Below are 24,391 nucleotides of genomic sequence, written 5' to 3'. Positions count from 1 at the left end.
TATCCCACCTGTCATGGTGTCCTTGCTCTGAAAGTTTTTTTGGGGGGGGGGGGCGGTACCTACGCAGCATTCATGCTACCACAACATCTGCCATGTGGTCTCGAAAGCTGTCTTCCTCTCAGCTTTCCAAATGTCTCTCCTATACTGTCTCTCAGATGTCCAACTGTATGTCTCTCCTATGCTGTCTCCCTCTCAGCAGTCCAACTGTATGTCTGTCCTATGCTGTCTCCCTCTCAGCAGTCCAACTGTATGTCTCTCCTATGCTGTCTCCCTCTCAACAGTCCAACTGTATGTCTCTCCTATGCTGTCTCCCTCTCAGCAGTCCAACTGTCTGTCTCTCCTATACTGTCTCCCTCTCAACAGTCCAACTGTCTGTCTCTCCTATACTGTCTCCCTCTCAACAGTCCAACTGTATGTCTCTCCTATACTGTCTCCCTCTCAACAGTCCAACTGTATGTCTCTCCTATACTGTCTCCCTCTCAACAGTCCAACTGTATGTCTCCCCTATGCTGTCTCCCTCTCAACAGTCCAACTGTATGTCTCTCCTATGCTGTCTCCCTCTCAGCAGTCCAACTGTATGTCTCTCCTATACTGTCTCCCTCTCAGCAGTCCAACTGTATGTCTGTCCTATGCTGTCTCCCTCTCAGCAGTCCAACTGTCTGTCTCTCCTATACTGTCTCCCTCTCAACAGTCCAACTGTATGTCTCTCCTATACTGTCTCCCTCTCAACAGTCCAACTGTATGTCTCTCCTATACTGTCTCCCTCTCAACAGTCCAACTGTATGTCTCTCCTATACTGTCTCCCTCTCAACAGTCCAACTGTATGTCTCTCCTATACTGTCTCCCTCTCAGCAGTCCAACTGTATGTCTGTCCTATGCTGTCTCCCTCTCAGCAGTCCAACTGTCTGTCTCTCCTATACTGTCTCCCTCTCAACAGTCCAACTGTCTGTCTCTCCTATACTGTCTCCCTCTCAACAGTCCAACTGTATGTCTCTCCTATGCTGTCTCCCTCTCAGCAGTCCAACTGTATGTCTCTCCTATACTGTCTCCCTCTCAACAGTCCAACTGTATGTCTGTCCTGTATTGACTCCCTCTCAGCTTTCAAAACTATAAAGAACACATACAAAAATAAATTTAAAGTACATTACAAAAAAAGGAGTGGACTACGCACTATGCTATTCAAAGTGGTGTGAAACCAGATAATGTACCGTGTAAATGGATAGATTGAGAACGACACGTTTTTGCAAGTGTGCACACCGTGTACTTTAATTCTAGAAGATAGTACCTTTTAAAAGTGCAAAACAATTCTCAATTATTTATTCGTGAAAAGGTCATGGGTACATCTTACTACAAAACTATTTCCTCATGATTACATTTCTAAGAACAAAATGTAATAAATCAAACAGAGCACGTGCGCACGCGCACACGCGCACGCGCACGCACACACACACACACACACACACACACACACACACACACACACACACCCCTGTAGTTTTTTAACCGGAAATTGGAAAAACCAACAATCAGATGAAAATCCGCCCAGGGTTTCCTCTGGGTTTCCCCTGTACGACTGCGGCTCTTATCTGTAATATAATCAATAGGAATGCACCATGTGAGAGATCAATGCTTCAAGCAGCCTCAAGTATGGAGTGATTTATGAACTTGCCATTTGCCTTGTACCTGACTCAGCTAATCTGCACCACACATACAACCGATTGGAGTTCTTGTACCTATAACTCAGCTAGCCCGAGTGTGCTTTCTGGTCTAGCCCATTTTGATCTGAGATCAGATTCTAAAAATGTCTTCTACATCCTGAGAGTTTTCTGAAAAAGCTATGTTTCTATGTCAGTGGTTCTTCGATTTTTCAAAAATAGCAGACCTACAAGCTCGTAGCGTGCCACTCGGTGGCGCGCTATGAGCTTGTAGATCTGCTATTTTTCAATAGCTAAAGCATAACATAATGCTAACACCAAAAGGGGTTCCCGCCCCAAAATGGTCTAGAGGGGAGGGCGCGCAAGGAGCAAGTGCTGGAGAAATATTGGTTCACTGATCAGAGTCCGCCGCTCCCCTCCCTGGTAGAAAACAGCCGGAAGAAACTGACGTCACTATATTGAAAGCGACGCCCCCTCTGCACTGTATAGTTCACTCCCACTCCTAGACCAGGAAATGTCTCACGTTCCCCCAGGCTTTTAATTTGTTGAGCCATATAGCGAACGGAAATAAAAGCCTGGGTACCGAGGCTAGTCCGCACACCACATTAGGGCTGTGAATCTTTGGGTGTCCCACGATTCGATTCTATTCCGATTCTTGGGGTCACGATTCGATTCGAAATCGAATCGATTTTTTTAAAATTCAAACGCTTTTTTTTTTCTGATTCAAAACGACTTTCTATTCAAAATGATTCTCGATTCAATACATAGGATTTCATCACAATCTACTCCAGTCTTGAACCGAAGTGACTACAGTAACTTGAAAATGACTGAAGACATGATGTTTACTGTGATTAGGGTAATGGTGATTAGGGTGACATTGGGCTAGATTTTGCCATAGCAACTTGCTCAAATGTGATGATGTCATTAGTCATTACTGGACTAAAACGCCACTGAGCAACTTCTATTGAAATGAATAGCGGGGGGGGGGGGGCAGGGCTGTCGTTCCGGTCCTCCCTCTCCCTCTAGTTTCCCTGGTTGGACGTAGCGTGTGGAAGGAACACGTTATTCCAACCAGTTCCTTTCCCCTCCATCAGGCTGGCCAGTGGCCAGGGGGAGGCAGTTTAGAGAACAGGATTACTGCATGTATTTTGTGAGGGGTTCTCAACGTTTTTGGCCGGGGACCCCCGGAAATGCTTTGGCAATGTCTCGGGACCCCCGCCCCGCCCCCTCCCGACTCCCGAAATTGACTGCTACAATAACCTTAACCCATTTTGGGCGGGAACCCCTTTTGGTGTTTTAAGCATTGTTATAATTTAGCTATTGAAAAATAGCAGATCTACAAGCTCATAGCGCGCCACCGAGTGGCGCGCTACGAGCTTGTAGGTCTGCTATTTTTGAAAAAAAGTGAAAATAAAATTTAAAAATAAATCTTTTTTTTTATTTTTTTTTTTATAATTTGGGGACCCCCTAAAATAATTTGGGTCGCGACCCACGGGTTGAGAACCCCTGCCCTAGGGGGACACGGGGAGAACATGCAAACTCCACACAGAAAGGCCCTTTCGCCAACCCCACCTAGGGTATGGGCACTGATGCCCCTCAAAAAATGTGAGGGATGCTGACCATTATACATCATCATACATCATCTCATGAACAACTGAATTTGTTGATTGGTTAGCCGATTTGCCCATCTACATATGACATACATTTTCCCTTAATTGTCAATGGCATTTATATTATTTCTTTGTAAGCTAGCAGTTAGCATTTATGAAGTTCCCAATGCAACCATACGCGTTCACTTTAAGAGCAGGAGTTTGCCAACCCCCCCCCCCCCCCCCCCCCCCCCTCCTGCTTTCAACTGCTTTTAACGGTGATCAGATTTGCCGTCCCATAGCTGGAGGTGACGGGCGTTACCATAGCAACCAGACCAATGGGGTGGTATACGTTGGGGTCTGTATATATATACGGACCTGGCAGAAAAATTATTAATGTTTGTGTAGCCACAAATTTACATATTCATATTTATCATATTTGGTGGACATTTGACCTAATTTCTCCTTTCATTGTCAATGGTCAATGGCAAATATGAGATGTTTGGGGACAAAAGCTGTATATAGGAGGGTCAAAAAGGTCAATAATCGCAAAAAAATTGCTGATTGGACAAACCAACCCGTAGACTTCACGGATTGGCCAGACGTCACTTGACATTTGTTGCCGCTGTACCATTATGTGTTGGCTCACAGTAACGCTCCACCCCTTTACAGAGCGACGCCTCCCCCTGATCCCTTTGTGATCGAGCTCAGAGCTGCTCTGGACAATGCCGCACTGGACGGCGCATCTGAAGGTCAGACACGAGGAAGGTCCGGAGGAACTTCTCATTTGTGAATCCTAGTTTTTTGTTAAAAAACACATTTCCTGCCGGAATGTTTTCGGGCACCTTACCGTAGATTGCCAGGCATAAACTACAAAATGACGTCAATTCGCGGGTCCTTCGTCGGCCATTTTGAAACCGTCCTGTCCGTCGCTCATTCGGGTCCCCAACTAGCATGCGAGACAATAATATGCTAACCGGAGCGATGCGCCAGCCTTTTAGTGCCATCCTAAGAGCATACTTTATCTCATCTCACCAAATCAGAGGATTAGTTCGGAGATAAACTCCGCTGAAGATCGCGACCATAATGGGACTCTATGGAGATCGGATGACCGTTCTTTCGACTGTTTTTGTTTTCTCTCGTTCGTTTCAAGATTCGTATTCGTTTTCAGGTCATAGACGGGTGCCGCAAGAGGCCTGCCCTAAGCGGGGGTCGTAATCCGTCTGAAGACGGCCTTGGCATGGTAAGAGTTTTAACCTTATGAACCCGTCAGAATAAGGGTGTGGCAGGAAATGTGTTTTAACCAACTCATTTCTGAGGGGCGCTAACCCCTCCCATGCACATCTTTGTGTGTCCTTAGCACGGAATGTGATGATTTGTTTTGCTGAGCACAGAATGTGATGATGTATGATGGTAAGAGCCATATACCCCAACATTTTATTTACCTGCCACAGTGTCAACCCATTACCCCTGTGTCGGATCGGTGGTTAGACATCCATATTTGCCGATACCGATATGACCCGATATGACAATGAAAGGCCGATACCGATACAGTATCGGGACATCTCTACGTTTTTTAATTTATTCTTAAATATGTTTTCTGGAAAGGCTCCTCCTCCAGGAGTCCACGCAATCTAAAATAATTATTTAAATAAAAATCACACCCGTGTGAAGTGAGGGGCGCTAATATATTAAAGTCTAACTCATGTTGCCATGATTAGGTGATGTAATGGGGATGTAAAACAAACAGCCAAAACAAACATTATAGACTCTATTGTTAATGGCATTTAATATTTGTGATAGCGACTAAACAAACATTAAACTCTGTCCATTGTCAATGGCGTTTTTAATGTTTGTTTAACTAAAATCACACCCGTGTGAACTGAGTGGTGCAACTCCCCCCCCCCCCCCCCCCCCCCCTCTCTCTCTCTCTCTCTCTGTGTCTCTGTCTCTCTCTCTCTCTCTCAGCAGTGCAGCACTATCTCTCTCTCTATCTCTCTCTCTCTCTGTTTCTGGCACAACAGCGCCACTTTTGGTAGTCATTGGTACTCGTGCTCATAGTGACAGTCACATAGGTGAACACATAGGTGAACACATACATTCGACACGGACATTGCTGTTCGTTGGAGTGGTTGCACCACTCAAAAACAAACATTAAACCTGTATATAGGAGGGAAAAAACACAAATAAAAAGTATGTCATGACATCACAGGTAAATCTCTATTCCTTGATCTTTTGGGCCTGTGGCTCCCCGGCTACTACGGTCTGCACCACATACAACAACCAACTGGACTGCAAGGCCACTGGTGGAAGAAAGTACTCAAGTAAAATTAGCAGTATACTGTCTGCAATGTAGAAGTACGAGTAAAAGCCCGGAATTCTACATTTGTATATAAGTATTGGTATCAAAATGTACTCAATGTCCCAAAGTTTTCAAATGGCCAAAATGTACAGTATAGGGCTGAAGTGGTTAAGGTATGTTTTGTAATAATAATCAAAAATCTACAAAGTAACTAAAGTTTTCAAATAATTGTAGTGGAGGAAAAAGTACTAATATTTGCCTCTGAAATGTAGTGGAGTAGAAGTAAAAGTAATGAAAGTTTGATATACTCAAGTAAAGTACGTAAATACCTCAAAAAAGTACAGTACTTAACCCATTTTGGGCGGGAACCCCTTTTGGTGTTTTAAGCATTATGTTACACTTTAGCTATTGAAAAATAGCAGATCTAGAAGCTCGTAGCATCTGCTATTTTTGAAAAATCGTGAAAATGTGGCGCACATCTTTGAATAGGTATATATTCTTTGAGAGCGAACGTTTTTAACTCAAATCTTTGCTTCTGCGGGGTCCCTGGGGGTCGGCGGCCAAATACATATAATTTGTGGGGTCCTTGACATGAAATATTGAGAACCACTGATATAGAAACATAGGTATTTCAGAAAACTGGAGGATTTAGAAGACATTTTATTTTGAATTTCGACGTCAGGCCTAGTATATGTACTTACTACCTATAGTTACTTTCTACAACTGGTTAACTGTACGGAGACACAGACAGAAGACCAGAGGGTACAGTAATAGGATCAACATCAGCCAAGATTACATTTTCTCCTGATTTTCTCTAATTGCCCTCTGTTAGACCTCTGTTACCGTGTTGCCAGGTTTTGCGAGAGAAACAAGCAAGCAGTTCTATGAAAACAAGCCCCAAAATAACTGGAAACTATAGCAGATATACAAGCTCACAGCGTGTCGCGGTGCGACGCGCTCTGAGCTTGTACTGTAGGTCTGCTATTTTCAACAAAAAGATACGTTGACGAAAAATGTAAAATACTACTAATAATATGTTTTTGGGAACATTTTAACAACACAAAATGTCCCCTAGTGCAGTGGTTCCCAAAGTGAGTTCCGGAGACCCCCAGGGGTCCTTGAGGGAGTTCCAGTGGGTCCCCAGCTAAATCATAGTTAGGAACCAAATGGACCCGTTTGGTTACATGTGTACACCCATTTGTACACATTTGTACACTCTGAGTTAAACTAACATTGATTTTACAATATAAATTGGGGTCCCAGAGATAGATACAACTTTCCCCTTGAGAAAAAACACTTGGGTGATATCCCAACAGGAAGTCCCCCTTAGTCCCGCCTCCTACATTGTGCAAGTGAAGAATAGTGTCCCTGGCACAAATAGTTTACAGTAATTTGGTCGTCCTTGCCTTGACATGAAAATATATTGCAAACCACATAGGAAGCAAGCTAAACTTTAGAAACAAGACCAAAAAACCCTGCAACTAAATAAAAAACAACCCCAGCGTCGCTTATTAACCCATTCAGGCCTGACGTCGAAATTAAAAAAAAATACGTTTTCTAAATCATGACAATTTTCGGAAAGATTTGAGGCACATTTTAACGATTTTTCAAAAATAGCAGACCTACAAGTTCATAGCGCGCCACTCGGTGGCGCGCTATGAGCTTGTAGATCTGCTATTTTTCAATAGCTAAATTATAACATAATGTTTAAAACACCAAAAGGGGTTCCCGCCCCAAAATGGGTTTATGGTTAATGTGGTTAAACGCTAACGTGACATGGATGCGTTCCAGGTCTCAATGGATTAAGCAGACTAACACGCAGGGATAGCATGCTGTTAGTTCAACCAGTTATAGTTAGAAAAAAATAGCAAAATGTGTGGCAAATCTGCAAAACAAAAAATGCTTACCACTAGCTTTCTTCACAAATGTGTTCATAAAGGTGTCTACTATCACATATCAATTTGTTCCAACCCAACGCCCTTGGGAAACTTGGGGTTGGGGTACTGCGAGTTTAACCAAAGTCATTTCTGAAAAAGACATAGGCGATAGGGGGTACCATTAACATTTGTAGCTGCTACACTATGGTTAACCCATTTTGGGCGGGAACCCCTTTTGGTGTTTCAAGCATTCTGTTCTACTTTAGCTATTGAAAAATAGCAGATCTACAAGCTCCGAGTGGCGCGCTACGAGCTTGTACGTCTGCTATTTTTGAAAAATCGTAAAAAATGTGGCGCAAATCTTTGAAAATATATTCTTTCAGAGTGAACGTTTTTAACTCAAATCTTTGCTTCTGGGGGCGTCCCTGGAACAACATATTTTCAGATGGGGGTCCGCGGCCCAATAGAGATACTTCTGGGGATCCTTGACATGAAATATTGAGCACCACTGATATAGAAACATAGGTATTTCAGAAAACTGTCAGTATTTAGAAGAAAGATTTTTTTTAAATTTCGATGTCAGGTCTAAATGGGTTAAAGGGCCCCCTCCTCCTTGCAGGGGGGCCTCGGGATTTTGATCGACGCTACTGACAACGCATGTGGGATAATCATCATCATCATCATCTTCAACATCTTCCTTGCCTGGGCTCATGACCTCACCTCTGCCCTCCCTGCGTTTCATTCCCTACAGCACTGAGCAGTTAACAATTAACCTCTGAAATGTGCTCAGCGAAAGTTCATATAGCACAACCAATCACGAGCCAGTCAAATAATGTCATAAGTCCACCGAAATTGGCCTAGTTAACACTGAACTCTACGGGATATCGTTTCCTAATTTCACTACACTGCAGGGTTTTTGGTAGCCTGAATTTACATTTTGTTCACTTCATTGTTCCTTTTCAAAAGCAACACCTCTTGACTTATTGTGTTAAAACTGTCTCACATCGTTTACTCCATCCATACATCCTTCTTTAATGGCTTATTCGTAGTCGGGTCGCGGGGCCAACAGCTCCACAAGAGAGCTCAAGACTTCCCTCTCCAGAGCAACATTAGTAACTTCCTCCTGGGGGATCCCGAGGCGTTCTAAGGCCAGTGAGTCGATGTAATCCCTCCATCTGCGCCTTGGTCTGCCAGGGGATCTCCTCCCAGTGGGACGTGCATCGAGGACCTCCCCATGGAGACGCTCGAGAGACATCCTAACCAGATGCCCGAACCACATATGCTGGCTCCTTTCCAGGCGAAGAAGCAGCGACTCTACTCCAAGTCTCTCTCGTGTGACTGAACTGCTCACCCTATCTCTAAGGGAGCCACCCGTCGGAGAAAACTCATTTTGGCCGATTGTATTCGTGACCTTATTCTTTCGGTCATGACCCACACTTCATGACCATAGGTGAGAGTAAGGCGCGATTCATACTCGTCATGACGTCATTTGAGGTTCGGGGGGGGGGCGGGTACCGTCCTAAAGTCGGCTCTTCGGTGCTACTGAAAATGTCTGACGAGCCGAAATCATTCGGCACTACAGGAACGAAGACTGCTCGGTAGACAGAGAGCATTGCTTCCAAATTCCAACTGAGAAAACACACTAGATTTAGCAACGCAAAACCCAAGAATCGCAACAGAATTATTTAACGGACGAATGACTAGCAATTCCAGGGCTCGGGCGAGGAAAAGTGAATCAGTGTACACGCATTGCATTTTCTCAGCCAGTATTGCATAATATTTCAGTAATCTAAATGTTCTTATGCCTAATCAACACAGCTCATGTCAGAATAGAAATGTACTAATGATGTACACAACGTACCAGTATTCCACTGGCATAATACCTGGCAGTCAGTTAACCCATTGGTGCCCAACCTTTTTATACTGAAGTACCACCTCAGACAATATTTGGCTCTCCAAGTACCACCATGATAACGGATGTTAAAATACAGGAGCGTAGACCTGCCCTTTGTGTTCCCTTCCTAAGCCAATAATGCTGCTGCTCTGAACAGAACTCTGTCTAATCACGAATCGGCACAACTGATGATATTTCTAATGTGATTAATCCGTTCTCAAATCTTCTATTAACGGCTAGGTGTGCTGTCATGCTCATTTCAGCACGGCTGGAGAGCCTATTTCAACCAATTGCTTGGTCAGAAGAACTACCTGTAGTAATATATTTCATTCCGACGTTTGTCTTTTTTTCTCCTTTTTTGGGCGACTCCTCTGTGTACCACCAGAGACGCGCTCAAGTACCACCACTGGTACTAGTACCAGTGGTGGTACTATTCCCACTGGTGGTACTATTCCCACTGGTCTCGTCTCGAGTGGTCTCGGTGGGGGAAGAGACCCGAGACAATTGGTCCGAGACCGAGACGAGACCAAGACAAATGAAGGGCGAGACCAAGACGAGACCGCAAGACAAAAAAGGTGTGAAGCGCGAGACCGAGACAAGACCAAGACAAATGAGGGGCGAGACCAAGACGAGACCGCAAGACAAAAAAGGCGAGAGGCGCGAGACCGAGACAAGACCGAGACAACGAAAATGTGGTCTCGAGACCGGTCTCGAGACGAGACCATGTCTCGAGAACTACAACACTAGGTACTAGTACCACTGGTGGTACTAGTACCACCAGTGGGAATAGTAGTGGTGGTACTAGTACCACTGGTGGTACTAGTACCACTGGTGGTACTAGTACCACCAGTGGGAATAGTAGTGGTGGTACTAGTACCAGTGGTGGTACTAGTACCACTGGTGGGAATAGTAGTGGTGGTACTAGTACCACCACTACTATTCCCACTGGTGGTACTAGTACCACTGGTGGTACTAGTACCACCAGTGGGAATAGTAGTGGTGGTACTAGTACCAGTGGTGGTACTAGTACCACTGGTGGGAATAGTAGTGGTGGTACTAGTACCACCACTACTATTCCCACTGGTGGTACTAGTACCACTGGTGGTACTAGTACCACCAGTGGGAATAGTAGTGGTGGTACTAGTACCAGTGGTGGTACTAGTACCACTGGTGGGAATAGTAGTGGTGGTACTAGTACCACCACTACTATTCCCACCAGTGGTACTAGTACCACTGGTGGGAATAGTAGTGGTGGTACTAGTACCAGTGGTGGTAGTACCAGTGGTGGTACTAGTACCAGTGGTGGTACTAGTACCACCAGTGGTGGTACTAGTACCACCAGAGACGGGCTCAAGTACCTGTTAATGGGTTAACTGTTAACCCATTAACAGGTTCCGTTCATCCGACGTGTCCACACGTCATATGCAATCCAACCGACGGGTTGCAATGACTGTGTACACGTCCTAGTGCATCTTCAATGATATCCATCGAGAGAAGAATATTCTGATTTTTTTATTTTTGAGTGGGACTCCAAGGCCACCGTACACTTCTTTGTTCGCTCTTTGTTCATGCGCAGTCCCGTTTACCGCTGCAGAAAGGATGCCCCGTATCTGCTAATCTAGGACGCTCTCCGTGGTTTTGATCAGATGGATATACTAAGCGCTTAATTTCTGTTTTTGTTTTTGCAATATTTTGTATTAAAAGGAGCATTCAGTGATTTGGGTGATTTGGAAAAAACCCCGGTCCGCCCCGGTAACAAGATGTGCACATGCACACGCTCTACAGTGGGGGAAGTACAACAGACCAACAGCACGTGCACCAAGGCCCGCCCCACTCTATCATGATTGGAGGAAGGCCCCTCTCATCCTGATTGGATGAAGGCTTTGCCACCCAAAGCCCAAACCGAAACTAGGGTTTTTTGACCCCAGGGGCTCACTGGGGACAGGGAGGAACTCCATATATGGTCAGCACACTTTATAGTAGGGAGGATTATCCAAAAAATAAGAAAAAATAAGTGATATTTGAATTAAGTGAAAACACTGAATATACCTTTAAGCAGAAAAAGAAAAGGACAATACATGAACTTATATGACACTTAACCCATTCTGGGCGGGAACCCCCTTCTGTAACAGTTTTTTTTTTTCATTTCTGACTTCTCATCCGCCTCTCGTTCAAAATATGAACGCTTTGGATTATTTAGTGATATAATGGAAACGAGAGAAAGGTAAGCAAGCAAAACATTTCTCAGTTTTTTTCTGGGAGGGGGTAGAGGGCGGCCATGTCTTCCCGGCACCCCAGAGCTCCTATTTTGAAGGAATCCCGGGGCTGATTGTGTTAAGGACGGGAACCCCTTTTTGTGCTTTTACCTTTCCAGACGGGAACGCATTCTGGGGTTGTTGTTGCTATGTGCAGTATGTAAAGATGTTGAAAAGCACATCACTGCTATATAATAGTGTGGTAATAGCGCCATTACACCTCTATTCAGTGTGGAGGGGAAGAGGCGAAAGAAATATTGCTGTTGTTGTTGTTGGGTTTTATTTACGTTTTTAGGCCTGACCTCAAAATTAAAAAAAAATCTTCTAAATCCTGAAATAAATATTTTCACGATTTTTCAAAAATAGCAGACCTACAAGCTCGTAGCGCGCCACTCGGTGGCGTGCTATGAGCTTGTAGATCTGCTATTTTTCAATAGCTAAATTATAACATGATGTTTAAAACACCAAAAGGGGTTCCCGCCCAAAATGGGTTAAATAATAATGATTACATAAATATTGATATTTTCTTAAGATTTCGATACGATAACGAACAAATAGTTTATTTTCTGCTTTGGCCATCCTCAATGCTGTGCGCGCGAGAGAGAGAGAGAGAGAGAGAGAGAGAGAGAGAGAGAGAGAGAGAGAGAGAGAGAGAGAGAGAGAGAGATCAACCCCCTGAATCTGGTCCCCCTGGTGTCAATACTTGGTCCCCTCCTTTTTATCTGACATCTCTTCACAAAAATGTATACGATCAACATGTAGAAAAGCAGTTCTGGTTGAATATCCGGCTAGTTTTGCAGGATATGTTCACCTATTACATGCCCAGAGTTGTTGGTCAGTAGATATAATCTTATTATCATCATCATCATCATCATCATTTTTCGACCGCGGTCGAGATCATGGATTTCACAATGCCACGCCAGACTTTCCAGTCCTTCATTGCCATCCCCAGTTCCTGCTTACTGATGCACGTGTCCCTATAGCGATGACGTCATGGAACGACAGTTTTCTACCTCTGGTCTGCTTTGAGGCAGGATTCCAGAGAAGAAGGGAAGATATAACCTCATGATCAGCTTATTCTCATAGTCGCCCCGGCAATCAAATGCAGCCTATTAATATCACACCTTATTGACGCAGGTGCGTGAGCGCCTGCGTGTGTGTGATAAGCCTACACGGACATGTTCCTTCTATGTCACAATAATAATAACATGGGATTGTATATATTTATAATGACTTGCACCTGCTCCGGCCACCAAACACGGTTGCTACGGCAGTGTTGGAGACAAAGAGAGAAAGCCGTGACCTTCAGTGTTGGACATGATGGCAGTGTGCCGTGCTAATAAAAGAGGGTTAGGGCCCCGCCGCCGGCAAACACACCTTCTATGATCTTACCCTGTACGTGCGCTCACTTTTCTCTCTGTGTGTAAGCAGAGAAATGCTATGTTCTCCTTGTCATTGTGAATAAAGGTATGTATGAAATCACACCCATGTGAAGTAAGTGGTGTAACTCTGTGTGGGGGTCCCCGGGCGTTGGGGGGGGGGGGGAGTTCCAGAGCCACAGGAACGCACCCAGGGTGCCGGCCTGATTCCCCCGCGTCCGAAACGGTTGAGAAATGACAGCGTTACCGTGTGGGGGTCCCTCTACTCTACCCTCCACTGTACTGTACTGTACTGTACTGTACTGTACTGTACTGTACTGTACTGTACTGTACTGTACTGTACTGTACTGTACTGTACTGTACTGTACTGTACTGTACTGTACTGGCACACCCGAAATCACCATATATACAGTTAATATGTGCGTGTGTGTGTTTGTGTGTGTGTTAGGTTGCACACAGGTGGTGAAAAACAACCATGCTGTTTTCGTGCTCAGACGCACCCAGCCAGCCAGCCACCCACCCAGGCAGCCACCCACCCACACACAAAGTCACTTAAGGAAGTGGTTGCACCACTTTTAAAAAAAAAAGATCACTTAGTTGGTATTCGTGTTGATTTGTCCTCGGATGGATAAAATCTGGCAACATAGACCAATGGTTCTCAAAGTTGGGTCTGGGGACCCCCAGGAGTCCTTGAGGGAGTTCCAGGGGGTCCCCCAGCTAAATGATAGTTATAGACTCCATACCCTTATGAGTTTGTAACTCAGAGTGTCCATTTGGTTCCATTTGTACACTCACAAATGGGCCCGTTTTTGTGAAACCATTTGGTTCCATTTGTACACTCTCAGAATTAAATTAGCCCATTTTGACCTGAGATCAGATTCTAAAAATATCTTCTACATCCTGACACTTTTCTGAAAAAGCTATGTTTCTATGTCAGTCGTTCTTCGTTTTTTCCAAAAATAGCAGACCTACAAGCTCGTAGCGCGCCACTCGGTGGTGCGCTATGAGCTTGTAGATCTGCTATTTTTCAATAGCTAAAGCATAACATAATGCTAACACCAAAAGGGGTTCCCGCCCAAAATGGGTTAACATTGATTTTACAATCTAAATTGGGTCCCAATGGAGATAGAAATCCCATTAAATTGAGGTCTGTTCGTAGCCTAATGTAGGCCTATGTCAAACTGCAGGTCCTTGAAATGAAAATGGTTGAAAATCTGTGCTAGAACCGTGCAAATGTTCTCTTATGGGAGTCCTTGGCATATCTTTTCAAATGGGGGTCTGCGGGCAAATCAGTGTTCATTTGGGGGTTTGAGAACCACTGACGTAGACAACAAATGTCCGGGAGATATTCCATATACACTGTCTACAGCAGTGGTTCCCAAAGAATGTCATGTCAAGGACCCCCAAATTGACACTAATTAGCCGGCGGACACCCATTTGAAAAGATATGCCAGGCAGGGACCCACCATAAGAGAAGTTTGTTACGGCTCTAGAAGTGATTCTCAACCCATTTAATTTCAAGGACCCCCAGTTTGACGTGCATTAGTCTACGGACCCCCATTTAATGGCATTTATATCTCCGGGACCCCCAATTTATATTGTAAAATCAATGTTAATTTAACTCTGAGAGTGTACAAATGGAACAAAATGGACCCGTTCCATTTGTACACTCTCAGAGTTACAGACCCATAAGGGTCCATTTGGTTCCAAACTATCATTTAGCTGGGGACCCCCTGGAAGTCCCTCAAGGACCCCACTTTGGGAACCACTGCACTACAGTGTGCACTACAGTATTACTATATATTTACACACATACTGTATTGATTGTATATTGGCTGTTTGTTTTTGTTTCCCATTATTCAGAAGACTATGGTAAGGAATTGTAGGCTAGTATACCATACATTAAGGACAGCCTTAGCTTAGCCTGCTTAGTGCGTGGAGACGGGGAGGCCTGTCTATTAATCAGAAGGTTGCCGGTTTGTTTGCCAGTATACGTATTGAAGTGTTCTCGAGCAAGACAACCCCTAACAACAGTGGCGTGCACAGACATTTAGAGGGGCAGGTGCTCAAGTTAAAAAAGGGCACCTTGTGCAGCGCGTGGAACCGGCCGGTTGCCTTAATCCATTTTGGGCGGGAACCCCTTTTGGTGTTAGCATTATGTTATGCTTTAGCTATTGAAAAATAGCAGATCTACAAGCTCATAGCGCGCCACCGAGTGGCGCGCTATGAGCTTGTAGGTCTGCTATTTTTGAAAAATCAAAAAAAAAAAGAGAAAAAAATATTTTATTTTTTATTTATTTTTTCAAAAGGGCACATTGCCAAAAGGGCAGGGGGTGCTCTAGCACCCCCTAGTGTCTATCTGTGCACGCCACTGCCTAACAACTACACTCTAATGCAGAGGCTCCAAACCACTGGTATGCGGAACGGTGCCGGTCCCACCAGTACGCGAGAAGGGATTGGGAATCCCACGTTTTCCCGACCGTCACCAGGATTTTCCAAACAGCTGAGAGCTCAGCCCGGTCGAATGAAAATACCAAGGACTCGTCAGCGACGCGTCACTGACTGTGGTCCATGAACCGCTTCGACTCTCTGTTACTTCCGTGTTGCGTAGCTTAACAGTGACACCACCGTCGGATCCTTGGTGTCTTTATACCGCTCACGTGTGTTCAGAGCAGCAGCAGCAGCGTAATAACAACAAGCTGTAGCCTATTGTGTCATGCTCGCGCTAATGAGACAAAACACTACACGGTATGGTATTATTGTTTCAAGTCAAAACATGCAAGTATCAGGAGATGATGTAAACTCAGGTAAAATAATGTGTCACTCTGCAAGATTGACTAAAGTTTTCCAAATGTCCAGTCCAAAGTCATTTCTGAAAAAGACATAGGCCTATACCTTTTATTTAATCATACTATCCTTGATATAACGCCATTTAGGTCAATGATGTAACATTACATTGTGATATAATAATATAGCAGCGTGGTACCAGTGTTGTTTTTGGCAGCACATTGCTATTTTAGTTTAGTCATAGTCTTTGGCATGAAACTTCATTTAGATTTAGTCATATTTTAGTCACCTGGAATGTTTTAGTGTTAGTCTAGTTTTAGTCGACTAAATGTCATAAGATTTTAGTCGACTAAATCTGCAGTTCATTTAGTCGACTAAAATGTATTTTGGCGGGCCTTGAATTTATGCCGTCGTAATGGCTCATTTTACACTTGTTGAAAATAGCCGATCTACAAGTGAGCTTGTAGATCTGCTATTTTCAGCATGCAACCAAGTGTAAAATGACGTATGCTGGATCTCTTCCTAGTCCCTTCCTAACATTTTAGTCTAGTCTCTATCTGATGACGAAATTGTCACTACATTTAGCTTAGTTTTAGTCACAATAGCTTAGTTTTCATTACGTTTCCATTTAGTTTTCGCCAGTGAAAAAAAGGTAGTTGACGAACATTTTTCGTCTTACGTTTTAGTCGACAAAAGCAACACCGTTTGTTACGACGATGCGCGAGCACTAGTGGGTTAAAGCCCATTTTGGGCGGGAACCCCTTTTGGTGTTAGCATTATGTTATGCTTTAGCTATTGAAAAATAGCAGATGTACAAGCTCATAGCGCGCCACCGAGCTTGTAGGTCTGTTATTTTTGAAAAATCGAAGAACGACTGACATAGAAACATAGCTTTTTCAGAGAACTGTCAGGATGTAGAAGACATTTTTAGAATCTGATCTCAGGTCAAAATGGGTTAAGTCATCTGATCAACAAGCTTGTATAGATCTGGTATTTTTGGTTATGCACGGCACACAGCTACGCACAGTACATGGACATCAGTTGTTGGGTCATAGGCTTTTGGGAGCAGTGTTGGTAGACGACAAGCCTTACCCTGAATAAATCTGGGCTGTTTAATGTGGGTCAATGTGTTTTCAAAGTCCACTGGGCGTCCAGAGCAGGACATATACAGGTCTCAAGCACACTGGGAACTTTTTTAAACAACATATCTGTTTCAAAAATAGCAACAACACAGTCAATCTACAAGCATGTGTATACAGTAGATCTGCTCTTTTCCTTATTTAATAAGCACCACAATAACCTATTCTGCTGCAAACATTCAGCTCAAATATTAGATCTGGAACAAGCTTATTGCATGATTGTCGCATCATTTGTGAGCTTGTATGTGTTATTATTGGTAACCAAATGGACCCTTATAGATCTTTAACTCTTTTTTTCTTTCTTTTTTTGGGGGGGGGCTTTTTGCCTTTATTGATAGATTACAGTAGTTTGACAGGAAAGGGGGAGAGAGATGGGGAGTGACACGTGGCAAAGGCTGTCGGGGCTCGGGAGTCGAACCCGCGGCACGCCGTCCGGCTGGCTTGGCAGCCTCAGTGCCCATACGGTTGAGCTAACCGTCTGGGCCGTATAGATCTTTAACTCTTGAGCGTGTAAAATGAAACCAAATGGACCCGTTGGGTTTCATTCTACACTCTCAAGAGTTAAATTAATGTTAAACATCCGCATTATTTAATTTAGGCTACAAGAAAGTCTACACAATTAGAGAATGTAGAAGAATTGTTATTTTGATCAACATTTGCCTGTTATCTCTACTATGCTACCACATCAATACAGCAAGGAATTGTGGACAAAATCGTATCCAATGACAACAAAATATTTTTTGGTTCTGAGAGGCCATATACAAATATTACAATAGCTTAGTTTTCATTACGTTTCCATTTAGTTTTCGTCAGTGAGAAAAGGTAGTCGGCGAACATTTTTCGTCTTAAGTTTTGGTCGACAAAAACAACACGATGCGCGAGCGCTAGTGGGTTAAAACCCATTTTGGGCGGGAACCCCTTTTGGTGTTAGCATTATGTTATGCTTTAGCTATTGAAAAATAGCAGATCTACAAGCTCATAGCGCGCCACCGAGTGGCGCGCTACGAGCTTGTAGGTCTGCTATTTTTGAAAAATCGAAGAACGACTGACTTAGAAACATGGTGGTCCGTGGCTCAAATGCCGAATAAATAATGGACCTTGATATGAACAAGGTTGAAAACCACTGGTGTAAGAAGAGGGACTCGTCTCAACTAAGTTCATACGAAGCCCTTAAACCCTATAAATCATAGGGTCTTTAAGTAGTTCATGTGATGTATTTATGTATTTAGACCTACAGTACGGTCAAAAGCCAACAGATATAGACATTGGGGCAGCCTATAGTGGCTACTCGTCTTCAGTTCAAATGTAAAGACACTGGCTGGGGCAATGACACAGCGAAACAGGCTTTTTTTTTAACCCATTCAGGACGGGAACCCCTTTTGGTGTTTTGAGGATTGTTATACTTTAGCTATTGAAAAATAGCAGATTTTTGAAAAGAATCGTGAAAATGTGGCGCAAATCTTTGAATATATATTCTTTCAGAGCGAACGTTTTTAACTCAAATCTTTGCTTCTTGAGGGGGTCCCTGGAACAACATATTTTCAGATGGGGGTCGGCGGCCAAATACATATATTTTTGGGGGTCCTTGGCATGAAAATGTTTGAGAATGACTGATGTAGAAACATGTATTTTTTTAAAGAAAACTCAGGATTTAGAAGACATTTGTAGAATCGGCCTCAGGTCTAATTGGGTTCAAATGCTCTCCAGCTGTGGATCATTTCTTGTATAATTATGTAGGCCTATAGCCTATTGAAATCAATGGAAGGTGATGTTTGGAGGTGGTAGATAGGCTACATAGCCTAGTGGCTACTAGCCTAAATTGTAAACTGTCAGCCACATTTTGGTCAACAGGCTATTATAGAAAACATTTGCAAAAGGAGAAACATCAGTGCTATACTGAGTATACTCCATACATGTGGTTCAACATGAACATTTGGGTTAGGCATGCCTGCTATTTCACCGTTGTAATATAGGCTACATAATATGCCTATATGTAAAATAATGGCACAACCGGCCACTGCCAGCTGCCTTAATCCGACAACGTCCTTGGAAAAATAGCTCTAAAAACATTTAGGACAAAGACAACATAAGGTCCATGCTGCATGTATGTATGGAGGGGTGGTCATAAGAGGATTAGGCTACATTATTACTATGATGAACACATACTAGGGGGATCCCTCCCTTCACACAATGCTGCATGGGGTCTACCCGACTACCCCGAGAGCCAAACGTTCCCCCGCAGGGGAAGAGTGTAAAATAAAATAAAATAAAATAAAATAAAATAAAATAAAATAAAATAAAATAAAATAAAATAAAATAAAATAAAATAAAATAAAATAAAATAAAATAAAATAAAATAAAATAAAACGTGCGCTAATAGCCTATATATGGTTGACACACATGCATCTCTCACTCACTCGCTCACTCACACACACACACACACACACACACACACACACACACGCACACACGCCACAGCAAAGCGCTTAATAGGCTGCCCCCATCCATCCATGGCATCCCTCCATCCATCGCGCAAGGCAGGCAGGCGGGTGTCTGTCGCTTGCCCAAAAATAACTGCTCTACAAGCTCACACACACACACACACACAACGCGACGCGAATAATTAGCGACACCGCCATATAGCTATACAACAACAACAATAGTAGCTTTTACTAGGCTCTATTGTTTAATATTGGCTGCCCCCCCGTTCAGAGCAGATAGGATATTAGGGACACACACACACACACACATGACATAATCCATCAACACATCATCAACAACAAAAGAAGATGTAGCCTATAGATACACCTACCTGGGATAAAAGCATGTGTCGCTGAATCATTATATTACTCTGCTCCGCCTGTGTTTTAGCGATGCGACGCGACGTCCCGAGTCCCGCGGACCACCAACCAACCAACCAAGCAACCAACGGACCACCTAGCGGACGGTTCCTGGTCCACCGAGCCCCATCACCATCATCATCATCATCATGTTATAAAAGCCTGCATGTAATGAAACGGTACATCGGTCAGGACTCCACCGTGCACCGTTCTACTGCTGCTGCTCATGCCTGCTTGGCTGGGTACCACCACGGCTGCTGCACACACAGCCAATCACAACGACTCCAACCCCCTCCGCACCACCACCACCACACACACACACACACACACACACACACACACACACACACACACACACACACACGCACACACACACACAGGTGCGCGCGCACACACACACACACGCACACAGGCACGCACACACACACACACACACACACACACACACACACACACACACACACCATCATCATCATCACCCGGGTCACCCCCTTCTTTCGCTTCATGTGAGAAAGGAGAGATTTACAGTCAGAGCTCTGGTGCTGATGCAAGGATGCTTAAAATGTGTAAGCCTGGTTTATTATAGGCCTAGGCTACTGTATGATCACATTGATTATTATTAGTACAACCAGACTATTGTTATTGTGACACTTTTTTCCCCCTCCGGATTAATCGAATAATCGAATCGAGTAATTGAATAATCGAATCGAACTTCCACTGTGATTGTCCGAGCTTTGCATAACGTTTGTTGTAGCTAATTGGCTGTTGTTGGTTACGTAACCAATCTATGTTTTACAATTGTTTATAAAGACATAAATTCCCTTGCAGGGGCAGAAGACCAAACTATAGCGTTATAGAAGTTTTCAAATTAGGGAGGGGCCTATGTAAGCGACTGCGGCAACCACACTTTTCTAGTTATTATTATTATTATTATTATTATTAGGGGTCAAGCCCAAAGGGCGTAGACCCCACATTTTTGTCATACGTTACGTATTCCGCCATTTTCCACAGATTTGTGCAGTTCTCTACTGTAGTTTTCCACGAAATTCGGCAATATGGTATAGAGTGTCGTGAGAATCTCTCAGGAACTGAAGCTCACAGTTCATTCAAAAATGGTGGGGGAACAAAAGGTCACAGGTCATAGGTCAAATAGATCAAACGGTTCATCAAAGCTTTCAATTGATAGCTTATGATTTCCGTGTCTTTGCCTGTTTGGCATAGCCCTCTACCATATTGCCGAGTTTAGTAAAAAATCACACTCGTGTGAAGTGAGGGGCGCTCTTATCATCGTACATCATCATGCATCATCTCATATACTCAGAATATATTCAGAATGCCTGTTGCCTGTTGCCACAAATTCACGTCATATTTGGTGGACATTTCACCTAATTTCTCCTTTCATTGTCGATGGCAAATATGAGACGTGTGGGGACAAGATGACGTACATTTTCCCTTCATTGTCAATGGCATGTAATGTTTGTGTTGCGGACATTTTGTAGGGACAAAAGCTGTATATAGGAGAGGCTAGCGCACCTCAAAAATGACAGCACGGTTTAAGCCAGAACTGCAAACGTTTTTTCCTAGATAGAAGTTAGTACGGAAACACTACCATTGAAAACTAAAATCAATCATCTTCTGTGAAGCTGAAGTTTATTTTAAAAGTGCCATTGACAATGAAGAGAAATTAATGTTTCTTTTGTCCCTAACACAAACATTAAATCCCATTAACAATAAAGATAATTTAATGTTTGTTTTGAGTTGACACTGTTTGTTTTACATCATCATTACATCACCTCATTGTAAGATGATACGAGCGCCCCTCACTTATTATTTATATTTGTAAAGCTTTTTAATGTTTTATTTAGACAGTCTAGCATAGCATCTGCATCTGTGAAACCTTAGAAACTAAAACATGTAATGCAAGATAAACCATTTCTGATCACATGAGGAATGGCTAAACATATTCCAGTAGCCTGTACCAGGGAGTCTGTGGGTACCTTTAGGGCGGTCTGAATTGACTCATGCAAGTCTGCAACTCTGACAGGATACAAATTGAACCAATTGAACCCTGATGGGTCCATTTGGTTCCATTTGTACTGTCATGGTTTAGAGGATACCTTGAAATGTAAAGGTTTGAGAAAACAGTGGCCTGTTTTATGCTCTCTCCGAAATAAAATCAACTGTTGAATCATTGACATGGACCATGGTGGTGAGTGAGTGTTGCTGTGTGTGAATGTGTCCATGTGCTTCTCCTACACAGCTCCTTGAGGAAGACCCTGGGAGGATCAGCCTCCTGTCCACCCAGCATCACTGTCATTAATAATACAAGACGATACTGTCTGTTACATTCATCTGTGAGCCTCAAATAAAAGTCATGTCATGCAACCTGCTTGCTTTTCATGCAGGCAGAGACGTGCTGGCCATTGGGAAATTCGGGACAACTCCCGAACGGCCGTCCAGTCCAGGCCGGTCTGGGCCAGCCGTTTAAAAAAAAAATATTAATAAAATAGGCGCGCGGTCTTTGGCCGCGCGCCTAGAGGGCCTCCGCAACTCCACTTCCCGGGCTGAATTATTGGCCCACCACGTCCCTGCATGCAGGGTGAACATGCTGGAGAGCAAAATACACATTATAATGGCACGTGCAATCGTGCATTTAGGGCGCCCGGTGGCCTAGTATAGTGGTCCAGGCGCATGCCACATATAGGCTCTGGCCTGACCGCACGTTGCGTGTTCGAGTCCCGTTCATGACGACTTTTGCTGCATGTCTCATCCCCTTCTCTCTCCCCTCTTTCCTGTCAATATTCACTTGAAGCTATCAATAAAGCCTAAAACAAATCTAAAAAATAAATAAATTATATATATATATATATATTTATTTATTTTTAAACTCTATTTCCATCAATACACAGTGACAGGCAATTTATAACATTGAAATGTAATGCCTACAATTCCAAGTGCTTGTCGAGATGGAGGTCCTACAGTTCAAATATGATTCTTTTGGGGGTGGTCGAAGTCTGAAAGATTTGGGTATAGACGAATTCAGAAACGGGTGTCATGGTTGCAGCAAACGTATTTCCTGTAGGCGGAGACGACATATCTGCGGTGTAAACTCGCAGGTCTTCTACTACAGTGAATGATAGAGTGACTGATGTTAGTCTGCTCAAACGTTACTCTTTTACCTGCTTTTTACTAACACTAACTTTACGAAGATGCCCAGAACATCGGGATGAACCTGTGTAGTTTATGGCTGCTCCAACAGTAGTGGCAACGTTCAACTTTGGAGAAAAACGGAATGTCAAAAAATACACCGCGGTGGCTGAGACCAGAGCCATAGAGTAATGGTTGAGACGAAGCAGTGAAAGGTCCTGAAAGATACATAACGTCAGTCTTACCCAATACCCAAACATTCTGTTGTATGAACACAAGGCTGCTGTACTTTATAACTCATACTTTAAAGTTGAAATGCTTAGTATGAGGTATAAAGTACAGCAGGCGACCCTAACTGGGCCCTAAGGCCTCATTCACACTACCAAACACCAATCAAGCAAATGTTTGGTCGTTTTTTTTTGTTTTTTTGGGCCACCACAATGCTTTTCCAATGGGAGTCACATGGTTTGATCAAACATTTGTGTTTGATTGCTGATTGCTGTTGGTGTTCTGCCCCTCCCCCCTCATCAAACAAAAATGTTTGGTCAAACCATGTGACTCCCATTGGAAAAGAATTGTGGTGGCCCCAAAAAAACGACCAAACATTTGCTTGATTGGTGTTTGGTACGTGTGAATGAGGCCTAACTGGGCTGGCCCGAGGCCCCGCCTGGCCTTACTAATTAGCACAAATATTGTACGCCCTACCTTGCCCGAAAACGTCAATTAAAAAACAAAACAAACAAAAAAAGGTCCATATATTGGCATTCCGAGACCTGTTGTTTCAGCGCGACCTTGCCCTATCTCACCCTCAGAGAGTCTTACTGGTATAGGTATGAGCACCTTGCTCAATCTCACCACTGGAGTGACAGTCACGTGATCATTGTGAAACTATTGTGGTTCCAGAAGAGTTCAGTTCAGTGTTGAGTTGAGTTGAGTTGAGTTGAGTTGAGTTTACAGCTCATATGTAAGAATTGTAACCACAAGGGTTAAATAATTATGTATGTACTGTATTGTTCCACTAAAGTGAAAGTGTCCTTGTTCAAGGCATATTGCACACCGCTTTATACTGCACACCTGTGGTCATGTTATAAAAAGTCTAGCATGCACAGGTTGCAAGTTGCATATAATGATGCCATGAGAATACTTCTTAAACAACCCAGAGGGGGCAGTGCTAGCCAGATGTTTGTCACTGCTGGAGTGAGGACTTTTAAAGCACTCCTAAGAAATCTAATGTTTAAATTCATGAAAAGGCTGGATGTGTCAACAAACAGTATCATTGTAGCACTTTCAAGCCCTTCAGTGAGCTGTTCACGTTATACATCTAGTTTAAGGGTACACTGGCTAAAATGCCTGTATGTTCTACCTGTGGGTTAAGTTATGTAAGTTTTGTATTTTTTTTTCATGCTTTTATGATTTTTATTGCCTGTTGTATCTCTTGTATGTTACCCCGTGTATGTATCCCTATGGACCTGAGTCTGCTAATAAAGTTGAATTGAATTGAATTATGTAAATGGTGCATTTATATAG

General features: G+C 43.4%; 1 protein-coding gene across 1 annotated transcript in view; it reads right to left on the bottom strand.

The window, feature by feature from the left end:
• Positions 1–22,025, bottom strand: part of LOC306913309 (E3 ubiquitin-protein ligase HECW1-like) — a gene marked incomplete at both ends in the record, with an annotated part of 139,982 nt that extends 117,957 nt beyond the window's left edge. The window contains 1 exon segment of the mRNA XM_079489898.1: positions 21,974–22,025. Within this exon segment, the coding sequence (XP_079346024.1) occupies positions 21,974–22,025 (52 nt within the window).
• Positions 22,026–24,391: the final 2,366 nt, after the last annotated feature.

This window comes from Electrona antarctica, assembly GCF_951216825.1.
Source record: "Electrona antarctica genome assembly, chromosome: 20".
NCBI lineage: Eukaryota > Metazoa > Chordata > Actinopteri > Myctophiformes > Myctophidae > Electrona > Electrona antarctica.
This window is presented reverse-complemented; position numbering and strand designations above follow the sequence as displayed.